Source organism: Mastigoproctus giganteus, chromosome 1 (assembly GCF_048544385.1).
Source record: "Mastigoproctus giganteus isolate SK-2022 chromosome 1, ASM4854438v1, whole genome shotgun sequence".
In the NCBI taxonomy this organism is placed as follows: Eukaryota; Metazoa; Arthropoda; class Arachnida; order Uropygi; family Thelyphonidae; genus Mastigoproctus; species Mastigoproctus giganteus.
This window is the reverse complement of record NC_143575.1, coordinates 177,901,595-177,917,687: the sequence shown is the minus strand read 5'-3', so window position 1 is coordinate 177,917,687 and position 16,093 is coordinate 177,901,595. Positions and strand designations below refer to the sequence as shown.

Below are 16,093 nucleotides of genomic sequence, written 5' to 3'. Positions count from 1 at the left end.
GCTTGACTAAATTTCCTTGATTTTGTATGAAATGTAAGGTATTGTTGAGAAGTAATTTGCATCAGGAAATTCACATGACATTTTGTTAAAGGTTATTTAGCTTGGCCTGAGAACATATGGAATTTCCATGTATGTTATGCATACACTCTGGCAGGGCACTTGATTAGGTGACCAATTACCAAGTAACACACACACACACACACACACACACACACACACACACACACACACACACACACACACACACACACACACACACACACACACACACACACACACAGAAATTGCATATACATGTTGTTGTTTGGTTTTTAGGAGCATTAGCAACTAAGGCCATATCGCTCTGAGGATATGCAGTGGTCATTCCCTGACCTTTCCGCATCCTCTGTATTTGGTGGCTGACGGGCTCGAACGCCGGTCTAATCAAGAAGCAAGTGCTACACACTGTTGCTCCTGCCCACCTGGCTACGGAGGTGCTGCATATCCATGATTCAAAATATATTGCATAAAAGTACAAATTCTGACTTTCAGATATAAAAAAAACATCTTTTTGGTTATTTATACTTAAGTTAAAAACTTCTCCAGAAATTCATTTGATATAGATTTCATGCCATTTTGTCTAGTTTATTAATATACTGTGATTTATTTATAAAATTACTAGGGTAAATCCATTCTAATTTTAGATTATTTACAGTTAAAAATAAGAAATACAGGCATTATCTATTAAATTTTAATGATTTTGAATATCTGCTTTTCTGACCTCTTGGTGCTGATCTAATAAAGGATGAGTGGCGACTTCTAGGTTGTTCTGGAGTACTAAAGGTCACATCTTTCCATCTTTCATTTACAGTTGGCATTTCCTCATCTGAATTATTTTCAATATGATTAAGAGAATGAAAAAGCCTTGGCATGCCATATTCATCTTCACTTGAACTATACCATGGGGAAGTTCTGGAGAGAGGTTTTGTGACTTGTGTATTTTGAGCACAGGATTGAAGTGTACTTGTAGATAAACTTCTGTAACTAGAAGCAGGCTGCTTTGAACATGTGATTTCAGAGTCTTTACATACCTTTTTTTCTTTCCTGTTTATTCCAATAAAAATGCGTTTAGGGTCACTATCCATTTTCTGCACATATTGTGCTGATGCTTTTGAAGAGTATGGCTTGAATGTTTCAAAATCTTGTACAGACTTCTCCAAATTAAAACTGCTTCCATCACAATGTGGTTCAACATTACTTTTAGTAGCTGTACTGCAAGGCATTTCATAACCATCAGAAATGATGTTACTGTCAGGAATAAGTTCCAGATATGGCAACCCATACAAGGAATTTCTTTTATGTATTATCTGAAAAAATTTTTTTCATATTATTTTCAAGACCATGGTGAAGTAAAATATGGATGGTAAACCAAATGCAATATCTCACAAAAAGAAACTGCCATGGACTGTGCATAATAACATTTAAATTGTAAAAATAATGAATCTGATGATATATATGGAATTGCCAAAAAATCACCCTCTTACTCTTACCTATGGATCCAAAGTGTCGTTAACTGCCTTGGTGCATGTATGGTCAGTGCAGTCTTAAAATAGCATCATAAAGGAAAATACACAACTGATATTGAAGATGAAGAAACTGTACTTATGTTGTGTTATAATTAAGAAACTTTTATTTAATATCATAAAAACAACAAGGAAAACTATGTTACACTTGACATTTCATCAGCCCATTGTGACAGACCTAATTTAGATATAAAGTAAAGAAAGGAATATAAAAATATAATGTGATATTTTTCTGCACTTTGTGAGAGAAGTGGATTAAATAACAAAGCCACAAGGAATGCAATTACAGAAACTTCAGTAGGACCATTTAACTACCACTGTCTATAGTGCTACAGAAACTTTTATAGGCCCAATCTTGGCACATAGCATATAACGGAATCTATCCAGTTATATTAAAGGAGGCGGCAAAGCAACTAAGCAAACCCTTAGCCATAATTATGAGAGCATCCTTGAACTCAGGGGAGGTTCCCATGGACTTGAGATGTGCAAATGTATCCCCAATTCACAAAGGGGGATCGAAGGGTGACACGAGTAATTACAGACCAGTTAGTTTAACTTCTGTTGCGGGTAAAATAATGGAGTCACTGGTTAAAGATGCATTGCAGGATCATCTAGACAAGACTGCAGCAATAAATCAAACACAGCATGGGTTTGTTAAGGGAAAGTCTTGTCTGACAAATTTGATAGGATATTATGATGTGGTTACAAAGGAACTGAATGCAAAAAATAATTTTGATATCATATATTTGGATTTCAGGAAAGCTTTTGACACTGTTGCACATGGAAAACTATTGTACAAATTGGAGCAGAATGGTATTAAGGGTAAGTTGCTACAATGGATAAAAGGATGGTTAAGTGGGAGAAGACAGAGGGTGGTAATCAATGGGTGCTGCTCTTCGTGGACTAATGTTATTAGTGGAGTCCCACAGGGTTCGGTGTTGAGTCCACTGTTGTTTTGTATATTTATCAATGATATCGATGAAGGTATATCAGGCTTAATGTGGAAGTTTGCAGATGATACAAAGGTTGGCAGGGTTGTTAATGACAGTAATGGCAGTGTGCTACTGCAACAGGATCTAGATAATTTGGGCAGATGGGCTAAGAAGTGGCAACTGAAGTTTAACCTTGACAAATGCAAAGTACTGCATATGGGTAGAATAACCCCAGAGAAACGTACCAATTGTGTGGTACTACACTTAAGGTGGTAGAAAATGAAAAAGACCTGGGAGTAATTGTGCAGTTAGATATGAAGTTTTCTGAGCAATGCAGACAGGCTGCCAGGGCAGGTCATGGGGTTTTGTCAATGATATATAGGAATTTTTTTAGCAGGGAAAAGGAGGTGATTGTCCCTCTGTATAAGGCAATGGTCAGGCCACACCTTGAGTACTGTGTACAGGTCTGGAGGCCTCATTTTAGGAAGGATGTAGATTTACTTGAGCGTGTACAGAGAAGGGCAACAAGAATGGTGAGGGGAATGAAGGGATCCTCTTACCAAGAGAGGCTTAAGTTCTGCAAACTGTAGTGGCTGGAGACTAGGCACCTGTGCGGTGCCTAGTCTCCAGCCACTACAGTTTACAGGTGCCTAGTCTCCAGCACAGTAGTGCTGGAGACTAGGCACCTATAAGGTCTTGAATGGGTTGAGCATGCTGAATTCTGATGGGATCCTTCCACTTGTTCAGATTATGAACCTAAGGGGGCATAAATTGAAATTAAGAAATGACAGATGTAGAATAGATGTGCGGAAATTTGCCTTTAGCCAGCGGGTGGTTAATTGCTGGAACAAACTTCCATCTGTCATTGTGGAAGTTGATAGGTTGAATAAATTTAAGGAGGAACTGGACACACATTTGGAGGGAATGGTGTGATTTTTTTTTTTTTTTGCTGATGCTGCATAAGCTCATACACTTGCTTTCTTGCATCACATGCCACTACTACTACTACATGATTATCTGCCACTAGTTGACATTCATTTAGAATAAATAAATTATCTTTACTGCTGCTAAGTACAGTACACAGTACTAGAAACAATAATACTTACCATGGCGATATGGCAGGAGTTTTACATTAAGGTAGAATATAATAAACGTGATAAAATAAAATTGGGAAAAGGAAAAAGTTACGTAAGAAATTATTAGTTACGGTAAAATGAAAATGCAGATTATAAAAATAGGAAAATGTAATAAATAGGAAAAATAAAGAGAAAAATTTAAACATCATTGCATATTACAACTGAAAACAATTGCAAAGAAAGATGAATCAAAATCGAATCATAGAATTTGAACAAACAAACAGCAGAAGACACACAATTGTTGTTGCATCTCAAAAGACATAGTGTGGCACAAATTGGTGATGTACATGGCAGATGTCATCATTTAGTAGTTGGGCACAGTTTCAGCCACAAGAGTAGGAAGGAGTTATTCCAACTGAACAGAAGTGATCCACTCTAGGAGAATTTGGTGGCATTTGTAATCGGTAGCTATTTTCTGCAGGTTAATCCCACCATGCAGGAGTGCCTGAATTTTATGAACTACTTGGGCAAGTAGGAAACAATCACAAAGTTGCAGATGATTGTATTTCAGGATTAGTGTGGGGGTTAGACCTCAAGAATGGTAGAATGGTAGAGGGTTGTGCCATGACAGAAATCTGAGATGTTTGGAGCATTTATCACTGCTGTGTGAACATTTTTACAGTAGTTATTAAACACGTGATGTCAATTAACTTTGGGAGCCTGGCTAAATTTAGCTGTTCAACCATGTCAGTGGTTCTCAACTGAGAGATTCGGCAATGCTTATTTGTGGCCCATTTCAGTGTTCAGTATTTACAAGCAAACACCAGTTTTTGAAGTGAGGATGAAGCAGATGCCCAAATTTCAGCAGCATATAAAAATAACTGGATAAACTGTGGTTTGTAGATATCTTAGTAGTGGTTGCAGCATTGTTGGAATGGAGTAAGCATTGTTTCACTCTCCAATGTAAGGTGATAAATCATTTACAGAGGTATTTGCTCTGAGCATCAATTCTCAGCTTCAGTTCAAAATGGACACCGAAGTCCTTATGACTGGTAACAACTGGGACGAGAGTGCCACAAACTGATGGTTGAATTACTGTTGGTGACTGTTTGAGGGAATAAATCATTATTGCAGATTTAGTAAGGGTTAAGGTTTTAATCCAAAAAATTGGCAATTTGAAAGGTCAAGCTCCCAGTGATTGAAGGAAGCTATTGCCACTGGATCTGCTGAAGGTGGGATTAAGGTAAGCAGCTTTATATAATCGGCATATTAAAGCATTTATATTAAAGCATTATTATGATGGGAGTACCTAAAAGGGATTAAGACCGGCTGAGAATAGGATGCCAGAAAGGACTTCACCTTGTGGGACTACTGTAGTGATCTTCTGGGTAAAGTGGAACTTCTTCATTGTGAGGTGGACACTTTTAATCCTCAATACTGCAGTGAAGAAAGCCACTAGATCATCATTAATCCTTAAGAAGGATTGCAGAAGGCTGAGAAGGGCTGTGATGTCTAGGCTGTCAAAGGTAGCTTCAATATCAGCGTATAGTTCAATAGCTAATTCAGATTTAGTTTTAAAGGCCTGAATGAGAATAATAGTGGAGAAGAGTAAACAAGCATTTCTTCTATGCTGTTATTCTTGTTCTACTATTAGCAAGAGACTGGTTATCACGTGCTAGGTGTGAGCATATCAAATTTTCTGTACTGCTATAGAAATATTTCACTATATTTCCCTATCACAAAGTGCAGACAAAAATGTCAAATGCAAAATGGTTTTTCTTGTCATTATTGTGATATTAACTGTTGGGCAAATTATAAGACAGAACAATTGTAGTTTATACAGTATAAATCAGGTACCTATGATGTAACTTAGGCAAAGGCTTTCTCCACAGTAGCACATAATATCATTGGTGTTATACTCCCTGTGTAGAAAATTTTCCTTAGTTAATTCCAACAAGGCATCATCATCAAGCACACTGGTCTGGGAAGATCTCATCTGATAGTCTGTGCCCCCAATATATTCTTGAATGTCTTCATATTGGCAAGCTTTTCAAATAAACAGGATCTTAATAAATTACTGATGGTCATACCCACCCACAATGCAAGTGGTGGATGTGTTCCAACACAATGGAAGTTTTTTTTTTACTGTACACATTTCTCTATTTAATTTCTAATTTCTATCTTTGGGTTTGAACCCTCTAGTGATGGTAACTGAAAGTTGGCTGTTTGAAACTGGATTTATGCTCGGACTGGTGCTGAAGTATTTTTTTTTTTCCGTTTCCTTCACAGGATTGAATATGTCCTACAGTGGATCAAATTTTTGCAGTCATTTCAATTAATTTTAGAAACTTTCCATTACTGTTTTCATATAATTTATTGTTCCTCTATAAGCTAAATTTTGTTTTGCTAAATACTGAATTTTATAAATTATTCTTTCTATTACACTATACCACTTTTTTTTTTCCTTGCACAATTAATTTTTTGATTTAAATTAGTGATTGCTTCCCCAATTCCCAATTTTTAATAATGTTATAAAAATCAATGTGAAATTTATTTTTTTCATGTCCACGTAAATGTTGAAAACCTTTAAACTTGTCTTGATAATGAAATATCAAAATTAATTATTACATTTTAAATAAATTAGTCAATTTCTTAAAACTTTTTTCCTTTATTTAGTAATCACTAAAAATATGAAACTGAAAAATTTCTGTTTGAATCACTTCAGGAAAATCAATTTTTTGTTTTGACTAAGGTGATATAAAGTTTAGCAATAAATCAATAAAAATCAATAAACGAATGAAAATCAGTAATACTGATTCTACTGGGACATACAGCAACCTGAAATTGAGGTGTTAGAGATTAAAAAGCATGCTAGGGACCTTCATGACACAAGAAAATACATGGGCTGTGTTATAGTTATTAAAAGAAAAAAACATGTAGGTATACTTGATTATACACTAATTCCTAGGATTATAGTAAACATATTTAATGAATATGAAGTACTGGTGAAGTTGTCAAAGGCTTATGCTGCACTAGCCAAAAAAAAATTCCCAAGTTACCCTGAGAGAGAGAGAGAGAGAGAAGAATGATGATATCCAGCTCAGGACTCTGGGTGTGCCAAGCCCATACTAACCAGATGTGAGCCCCTGGGGTGAAATAGTAGAGATACTGGAAATGTGGCATTACTGAGACATAAAGGATGCAGAATTTGAACACAGTGAGTACAATGTGTACAGGAAGGACAGGGCAGAATTAAATGTTCTTGGTTACGAAGCACACAAAATTTAAGGCAGTGCATCCAGATGATGTGGAGGTTTGTGTAGAGTTCAGTAAATTTGGTGTGACGTAAGCACTGGGAAAACTAAAACAAGAGTTGGAGTCTGCTATAGTGATTCCTTTATGTGGATATTCTTAGTGCTTAAACAGTCACTGCTATTGATTATCAGCAGTGACTGTTCAAGAATTAAGAATATCCACATAAAAGAATCACTAGGTGATAGTGGTTATAACAAAGTGATGGATCTACTTACAGATTTAACTAGAAAGGTAAAGGGAAGGGTTTTTAAATACTTTTTTTTTTTTTTTTTTTTTAATGAAAATCCCAAACACGAGAGATATTAAAACCTATAGTACTTAGTACCATGCATGGGTTGGAGGATGACAAGTTGAAAGAAAATACTTGTTGACACTAGACTTGATCTTCTGTAAATTGTAATTTTCAGGATATACATTTGAGGAAGGTTGTTCCAGAAAATGGAAGTTGAAGGAATAAATGAGGAAGAAGAAAAGTTGGTTCTGCAAGTTTCAAGATGGACAGTAAAAGAATATTGGCTGATTGTGGCACATGTTTGGACTGCTTTGGAAGAGAAAGAGCAGGAATTACAGAAGCCAATTCAGAAGAACGGTGCCCATACAAGCATTTATAGAAAAGGCATGCAGCAGAAAAAAAGAACATCTAACAGGGAGAGTTGAGTGTGAGTGTGAGTGTGTGTGTGTGTGTGTGTGTATATTATGGGTGCTTAATGGAGCATAAGCTACACTGGCTATAGTGCACCTGGGAGAGTTGAGAGAGACTCTGTTAGAAATGAGACATTAATTAACCTAACTGCCCTCTTTTGAATGGAATCTAGAAGCCCAAGAGAGGTTTTGGGGGCACCGCCCCAGATGTGGGAACAATATTCCATAGTAGGGGGAGGATTTGCAACTTGTACAGAGTGAACAGCTGCTTGGAAGAAATGTAATGTTGAGAGTGAAGGAGAAAACTCAGTTTTTTAGATGCACAGGAAGCAATATTTCTAATGTGCTTATGCCAGGAGAGATTAGAAGTCAGGGTAATCCCCTATAGAGATATATGATCTTGCCTCGAAATTGGAGTGTCTTTGAAGATAAGCATAGGAGCAGAAGAATCCTTTTTGCAAGATATAAGACAGGCCTGAGTTTTAGAAGGATTGAAATCAACTAAGTTATCTTTGCCCTGCTGGAGAATTACCTGGAGATCAGCATTTAAGGAATTGAGAAACCTTGCCCTGCTGTTTAAGCAGGGCAAGGTTTCTCAAGCTAAAAGGTGGAATGCAGTGTGCTATTATCAGCAAAACTATGGACAGGATTTCCAGTCAATGGAAGAAGGTTATTAATATACAAGAGGCAACAAGTGGGAGAAAGAACTGAACCTTGGGGAACAGCAGAATTACTGGAGAAGTTAGAAGGCAGAGAGCCATCTACCATCACTTGTTGTGAGCAATCAGAGAGAAAAATGGATACCCAATTACAAAAAACAGTTGCCAAACCATAAGATGGAAGCTTATTTTGAAGACCTTAATTCAAACACAATAAAAAGCCTTTGAAATGTTAAGAGAAACTGTGAGTTTCACCAAACTTTTCCATTTAATTTATCAAAAGATGGGGTAACATAAGCCAGAATATCACCAGTGGATCTACATTGATGGAATCCATACTCGCAATTGACCAGATGGAAGGTTTCTAGATAGTTTAAGAGTTGGTGATTAATTGTTTTTTTCATTATTTAGGGAGAGAGTAAAGGTGATTGCAGTGGGATGATAACTGGATGGAAGGGATTTGTTGTTCCTTTTTAGGAACTGGCTGGATAGGAGAAAATTTACAAGCCAAAGGAAAAACACCTTTGGAATAAGAAAGTGAAAAAAAAAAAAAAAAGGAGACACAGAACAGGAGTAAGTTCAGGAGCACAGGTTTTGAGAACAAGTGGAGATATACCATTGGGACTTGGAGCTTTCTTAGCATCAAGATTGTTCAAAATCCTTTGCACATCCTTTTGACGAAAGACCACAGAAGGCAGCAAAGACGAAAGACCACAGAAAAACAGAAAAGACTTCGTTACTTATGTAAACTCTAGAAGGAAGGTGATGAATCAGATTGGCCCACTTGATATCGATGGTTCGACCACTGATGATCCTGCTCATGTAGCTGACAAACTAAATGAGTATTCTGAATCTACATTCACATATGAAGAATTCTTTAGGGAAGTGGAGGGCAGAAGCTTATCAAATTCTAACAAAGCTAAATAATTTTGTAATAGCTGAGGGCACAGCAGAGGAGAAATTGTTGAAGTTAAACATAAGAAAGGCACCTGAGGTGGATGGGATCTATTCAGTTAAATTAAAGGAGGCAGCAAACCGTTAGCCATAATCATGAGAGCATCCTTGGATTCAGGAGAGGTATCCATGGACTGGAGATGTACAAATGTAGCGCTAATTCACAAAGGGGGTGGGGGGAATCAAATGGAGTCACTGGGTAAAGAAACATTGCAGGATCATCTTGACAAGACTGCAGTTAAAGTTTGGACACAGCATGGGTTTGTTAAGGGTAAGTCTTGTCTGACCAACTTGATTGGATACTATGATGTGGTCACAAAGGAACTGGATGCAAAAAATAATTTTGATATCATATACTTGGATTTCAGGAACGCTTTTGACACTGTTGCATATGAAAGACTGATGTACAAATTGGAGCAGTATGGAATTAAGGGCGAATTGCTGCTATGGATAAAGGGATGGTTGAGTAGGAGAAGACAGAATAATCAATGGACACTGCTCTTCATGGACTAATGTTATTAGTGGAGTCCTCTGGGGTTCAGTGTTGTGTTCATTTTTGTTTCTATATTTATCAACGATATTGATAAGGTATATCAGGTTTCATGTCCTAGTTTGCTGACGATACAAAGGTTGGCATGGTTGTTAATGACAGTATGCTACTGCAACAAGATCTAGAAAAGCTGGGCAAATGGGCTGAGAGGTGGCAGCTGAAGTTTAACATTGACAAATGTAAAGTACTGCATATGGGTAGCAGCAACCCCAGAGTGATGTCCCAACTGTGCTGTTCTGCACTCGGGATAGTGGAGAAACAAAAAGACCTGGTTGTAATTGTGCAGACAGACATGAAGTTTTCTGAGCAGTAGTGCTGACAAAGCAGCTCATGGGGTCATGTCAATGATACATAGGAATTTTGCTAGCAGGGATAAGGTGGTGATTATCCCTGTGTATAAGACAATGGTCAGGCCACACCTTGAGTACTGCGTACAGCTCTGGACACCTCATTTTAGGAAGGATGTAGAGCTAATAGAACAAGTACAGAGAAGAGCAATGAGATTAGTGAGAGGAACGTAGGGTTGCTGTTACCAAGATAGGCTTAAGTTCTGCAAATTGCAGCATCTGGAGACTAAGCACCTGTGAGGTGATCCGATTGAGGTGTATAGGTCCTTGAATGGTTTGAGCAAGCTCAGTGCTGATGGGATTCTTCCTCTTGCTCAGATTATTCACCTGAGGGGGCATAAATTCAAACTGAGGAAAGACAGTTGTAGAATACATGTGCAGAAATTTGCCTTTAGCCAGTGGGTGGTTGATTTGCGGAACAAATTTCCATCTGCCGAGTGGAAGTTGAGAGCTTAAATAAATTCAAGGAAGAATTGGACAAATGTATGTTTGGGTGAAATGGGAAGTTTTTTTTTTGTTTTGCTGTTGCTGTATAAGTTTGCTTTCTTGCATCATGTGCCTGTAGTAATGCTAATGCTATGCTTGTTTCCTTGTATCATTTACTACTACTCATAAGAAAAATAATAATAAAGATTCACTTTGTTTCACACATTCCTCCTTTATTGCAATTTCAGTTTCAAGCTTTTTCTGTTGTTCACACAATTCTTTTGGATTGATCAGTTGTGCCCTTGCACCTTGTTCTGTTTTTGTGTCTGCCTTAATGAGAGTTAATTATATGAAGTTGCATTAATTGATGTGTAATAATGATTGGATTTTGAGTTTAATAATATATAATTGTTGAAGTAACTCATTTTTTCATTCTCTTTTTGTTTCTTTAATTGTTAATTTTGAAAGCCTTACATACAGATTTTTTTTTAATTGGTCCAGTTGACATATATTAAGGTATCTCTTTTTAATAAAATTATATAACAGATAATAGTAATACTCAGAAAATGATTAATAAAATAAATTTTATAATTTAAAAGTTATAAATAAGAAAAAGTAAAAATAAGAGAATACAGCTGAAACCTGTTAAAATGTGATTCCATTTACAACGCGATGCAGGCATAGCTGCTATTTTTTGTCAGCTGAAACATGCTTTTAGTCACTGAAAATCAACAATTTGGATTCCTTGTGAAGACATGGTGATATTTTCAATTAACGAATCCACAATACCCATTATCCTTTGATTTCCGTAAGAACAATAATAAATTACTTGTAACGTTACTTGTAAAGAGTTTGAACATACAGTATATTTTTTAAAAAAGTTTGTAAGATACAAAGTCTCACAAATACAGTAGAGTGTCAGTTATCTGGAATAATTAATATCACACCTCTTCCGGAAAGTAAAATTTTTTGGATAATCGAATATAAGGTAAAATTAAAGAAATTCTGTTGTAATGCTATACCAGATAATATGGCTATTTGCAATACCAACAGCTGTACCATTCTTAACGAAGCTCTGCAATGAGTAATTCAGTTGCTGAATGAGAATAGAATGGTTGTCAATGAAAATAAGTGTGAGCTTATGAGCTTTACCAACGTACACACACACACACAAAAAACTTAACTTTTCTTATTGCATCAACAAAAACATGATCAAGAAAGTTCTGCCAAAAATTTTGGTATTTTCATCAAAGAATTACTTTCCTTTGACGTCCATGTCTCAAACGTTGTGAAGGCAGCTAGCAAAAAACTAGGATTTCTTAAAAGAATCAACTGAGACTTCAATCAATTCACTATTCATATTTCTTTACAAAATTTGTCTCCCAAGTCTGGTCCGCACATTCAGCTTACCGAAAATAAAAAATAAAATATTCAAAAAAGAGCAATGCAATATGTCCATTTCAAAAGTGGATTAGAATATAGCAAGAAATCTTACCAAGAGTGGTGTATACTCTTTGGATTTGAAATGCTGGGAGAAAGAATAGACAAAGCCAATCTACTACTATTTAATCAGCTGGTAAATGGTACCATAAATTGCCCTTACCTTGTCTCAGAAATTAACTTCAATGCACCGAAAAGAGCTTTAAGAAACCATTCACTGCTTAAATCATCCTATGCAAGAACAAATTATGAATATTACAACTACTACAACAGGACTGCAAGATCAATTAACAAAGCAAACTTGGAGATATTTTATACCCCTGGACACTTCAAGAGGCAACTGAAATCTTTAACTGCACCTGTTACCCGAGTCTTTAAATTGCTGTTTTCTTCACTTATGTACTTTTTCCCTTTTTTACCTGATGAAATTTGTATTCAAAGTCTTTGCTTTGGAGCTGTGTAACTTTATTTTCGTTACTGCACATTAAGGCATGTTTTCTGTTTAAATAAATAAATGTATTAAGGTAAAAGAAAAGACTGTAAATAGTGTGAAAAAAAACCAAATTTATTTAATTTAAAAAAATAATAATAATAAGTTAGACATAAAAATTTGCACATTTACAAATATACATTTGCGTATGTATATTCAAATGGTATTTTACTGCAAATTTTATGTGGAAAAAATTTACAGCAATTTTTTTAAATACTATTCAATCATTTTTTGTTTCATTTGTTGTGACCCTTTTTTTGCTGCTAAACCTCTCAAGTTCCTTAATAATATCAACTTTGATTATGTCACATTCTTCCTGGTTTTCTGCCCGTTTCGGTGCTGTTTCTTTTTGTTGACATTTTACTATAAAAAAACTGAGAAAAATAATAAATTGCACAGTTTCGGGCCAATATTATTCTCATTGAATCTGGAACTAAACTAAACATAATATGAAATGAAGAGAACAAAATATGTCATGGAAAATTGGGTTCACAGAAGCAAATGACTAAACTCTATCAGTCATGGTTTTAGAGAAAAATCCATCAGTCCTAATCCAACATTTCACCAGATATACAACGTTAAAAAAACAGACAGAAATAATCTTGTAGTACAATAAACATTTGTCTCAAATATTACCATTAATAAAAAAAAAAAAAAAAAAAAAGGAAAATCAGCCCTTAAGATTATTCTGGATAATGCACGTTATACTGTACCTATTTTTCTGGACAAGAATAGTATGTGAAAATAAAACAATTTTACGAACAAAGAAAACAACATTTCAGAAATATTTTAGTTAGTGGGAATGGTCCTGTAGGAACAACAGACAAAGTAAGTAGAAATACTGTGTGGTATTTCTACTAAATAGAGTAGAAATACTAAATAAACAGTGCTCAGGGAGGTAGTCAACATCAATTTAAGCCTTCTATCATACCACCACTTACTACATGGCATTTAGTCATTTTTGGGAAAGGTGGCTCAGTGTAGTTCAAAAATAGTACAGTCAGCAGAAGATCTAAAGGTAGAAGATGAAAGGGTTCCGCGGTAAGGGAAAACAACATTGTCATTAGTAATGTATGAGAAGAATAAGTTTAAGAAATAACATAGTGATTGGGTCTGTACAAATTAGTTAGGTGGAGATATGCAAATAAGAGGGAAATAAGTAGGGTTTTGTGTGGAAAAACACCACTCACACAAGTTCACTTGCCTACTATCAATTTTTCTTGTTTCTCAAATTGTATTTTTAAAATACAATATAAATTTAAAGAAATGTCTGAAACTTCAAAAAAATGGAAGAAGTTTAGTATACAAGAAAAAAATTGCTGCTTGATAGAATCAAGTCCGGAGTCCAGCAAACTCAAGTGGCTAGAGACCTTGGAGTGAATGAATCTATAGTGCATGGATGGAAGGAAGAAAGAAGAGGAAAAACTTTGTCATAAAGCCAAGTCTATGGAAACAAGTGTGGACTGCAACGAAAACATCTGCAGCAACCTCAAGACCAGCAATTGGATAAAGCTGTGTTTCATGATCTGAAAACACACCTCTATCTGGACCCCATCTGCAAACCCAAGTTAAAAAATTCCACAACGATCTTCATGGAAATGAGTCCATAGCATTTATTGCAAATAATGGATGGTTAACACATTTTAAAAAGTGGCATGGAATAACCAAAGCAGCTATATCGGGTGAGATACATTCAACTGATGATGAAGCCACATGCTCTTACCCTGCCCAGCTTCAGAAAATAACTGAAGACGGTGGCTATACCGCAGAACAGGTACAGTATATAACTGTAATGAGACCCAATTCCACTTTGGTTTCTAAGAATGATGCTCAAAGAACACAAGGCTTCAAGAAAATGAAAGACAGAGTGACCATACTTTTCTGTGTAAAAACCAAACAGGAAATCATAAACTGAAGCCACTTTGCATAGGAAAGTTTATATCACTACACTGCTTCCATCATGTGAACATGGCCTTTATGCCATTTACCCATGACTTTAGTAAAAATGCATGGATGACTTCCAATATTTTTGGAAACTGGTTTCATAAGCAATTTATACTGATGTATGTACACACTTATAGCAACAAATGCTGGATACCAAAGCCCTCTTGCTGCTGGATAACTGTCTTACCCATCCTCCTGCCGATAACCTAATAAGCAGAGATGGTAAAATTCTACTTACTTACCAAAAAACACCACATCAAAGATACAGCCTCTGGATCAAGGGATTATATCAACATTTAAAATGAACTTGCACAAGGCTCTGATACAGTGAATAATCACTAGTGAGGATTCTGTTATCTCATTTTTAAAGAAGCTCAACTTTAAAAAAAGTTTTTTACACTGGTGACGAAGCGTGGGAACCATGATGAAAAGGTGTATTTCAAAATGTTGGAGAAACATATCGGGTGCAGGATTTATCCCAGATAACTCTCAAGTAGCCAGTGACAGTGATGAAGAGAATGGCTTTGAGGAATTTATAGAGGAAGATGTCGCGGCTGCTGACCAGTTCTTGGAAAGATACACTAATGAAGGCCTGACAGAAGATGATGTGGCCAATTCTGAGCGAGTACTGGCACAGTTCGTCGATAGAGAAAGACGGGCCACAATAGAACGTTGGATAGATGGAAACAACAACTCTCCTATGTATGAGCACATGACTGACTCCGAAATATTTTGCATCTACATTCATACATGAGGAGTTATTCAAGGAGGAGAGGACCAGATGTTTATCAAACTCTAACAGGGAGTTAAATGATTCTGTAATAACTGAGAGCAAAGTGGAGGAGAAATTGTTAAATTTAAACATAAAAAAGACACCTGGGGTGGATAGGATATATCCAATTGTATTAAAGGTGGCAGCAAAGGAAGTAAGCAAACCCTTAGCCATAATTATGAGAGCATCCTTGGACTCGCAGAAAGTCCCCACAGACTGAAGATGTGCAAATGTATCTATAATTCAAAAAGGGAGTTCAAAAGGTGACACTAGTAATTACAGACCTGTTAGTTTGACTTCTGTTCCAGGGAAAATACAGTAACCCCCCCCGCTATTCGCGGGGGTTACGTTCCTGAGAAATGTCGCGAATACTGAAAACGCGAATACTGAGTTATGGCTCCCATAGTAATAGTGTGATTCCGTTCCAAAGTATGAAATATATAAGAAAAACTAGTCTAAAATTTTGTCTATGTATGTATTATATGTACCTTCATAATATGACTATGTACATAGTGAAATGCAAGCATATGACATCGAAATGAAAATAAGAAACAATTTAATATTAAATGTAATATTTATTAGAAATTTCAAACAAATATTTCAAACCAGCGCCTTTGCTAGCTAAAAAACTTATCCCGCCAGTGCTATCACCAGTTTCGCTAAAGTGTTGATAAAGGAGTTTTGCCTTTTCACGAATAATGAGTGAACTTAACGGAATTTTATTTTGAGTTCGGTTTTCTTGTGAGTTCCACATATTTAAAGCCTTTTCCATTTTTTCTAATTTAACATCACGAGTTACAGAGTAAATTTTTGAAGCAATTATCGCGTTTTCACGGACACTACGGCGGATTTTTTCTTCCGATTTCTTGATTGATCGTACCGTTGACTCATTGATTTTATAATGTTTTGCCACTGAGGAGACACTTTCACCATTAGAAATTTTATCTAATAACTCAATTTTATTCGCTAATGTCATCACCTTCT

The 16,093-nt window shown here is 36.0% G+C and overlaps 1 protein-coding gene across 1 annotated transcript in view; it reads right to left on the bottom strand.

Moving 5' to 3' along the window:
* Positions 1 to 716: 716 nt before the first annotated feature.
* LOC150091324 (uncharacterized) overlaps positions 717 to 16,093 on the bottom strand; it is a 32,869-nt gene continuing 17,492 nt past the window's right edge. The window contains exon 3 of the mRNA XM_090389979.1: positions 717 to 1,346. Coding sequence (XP_090246105.1) covers positions 717 to 1,346 — 630 coding nt within the window. The remainder of the gene's footprint in view (positions 1,347 to 16,093) is intronic.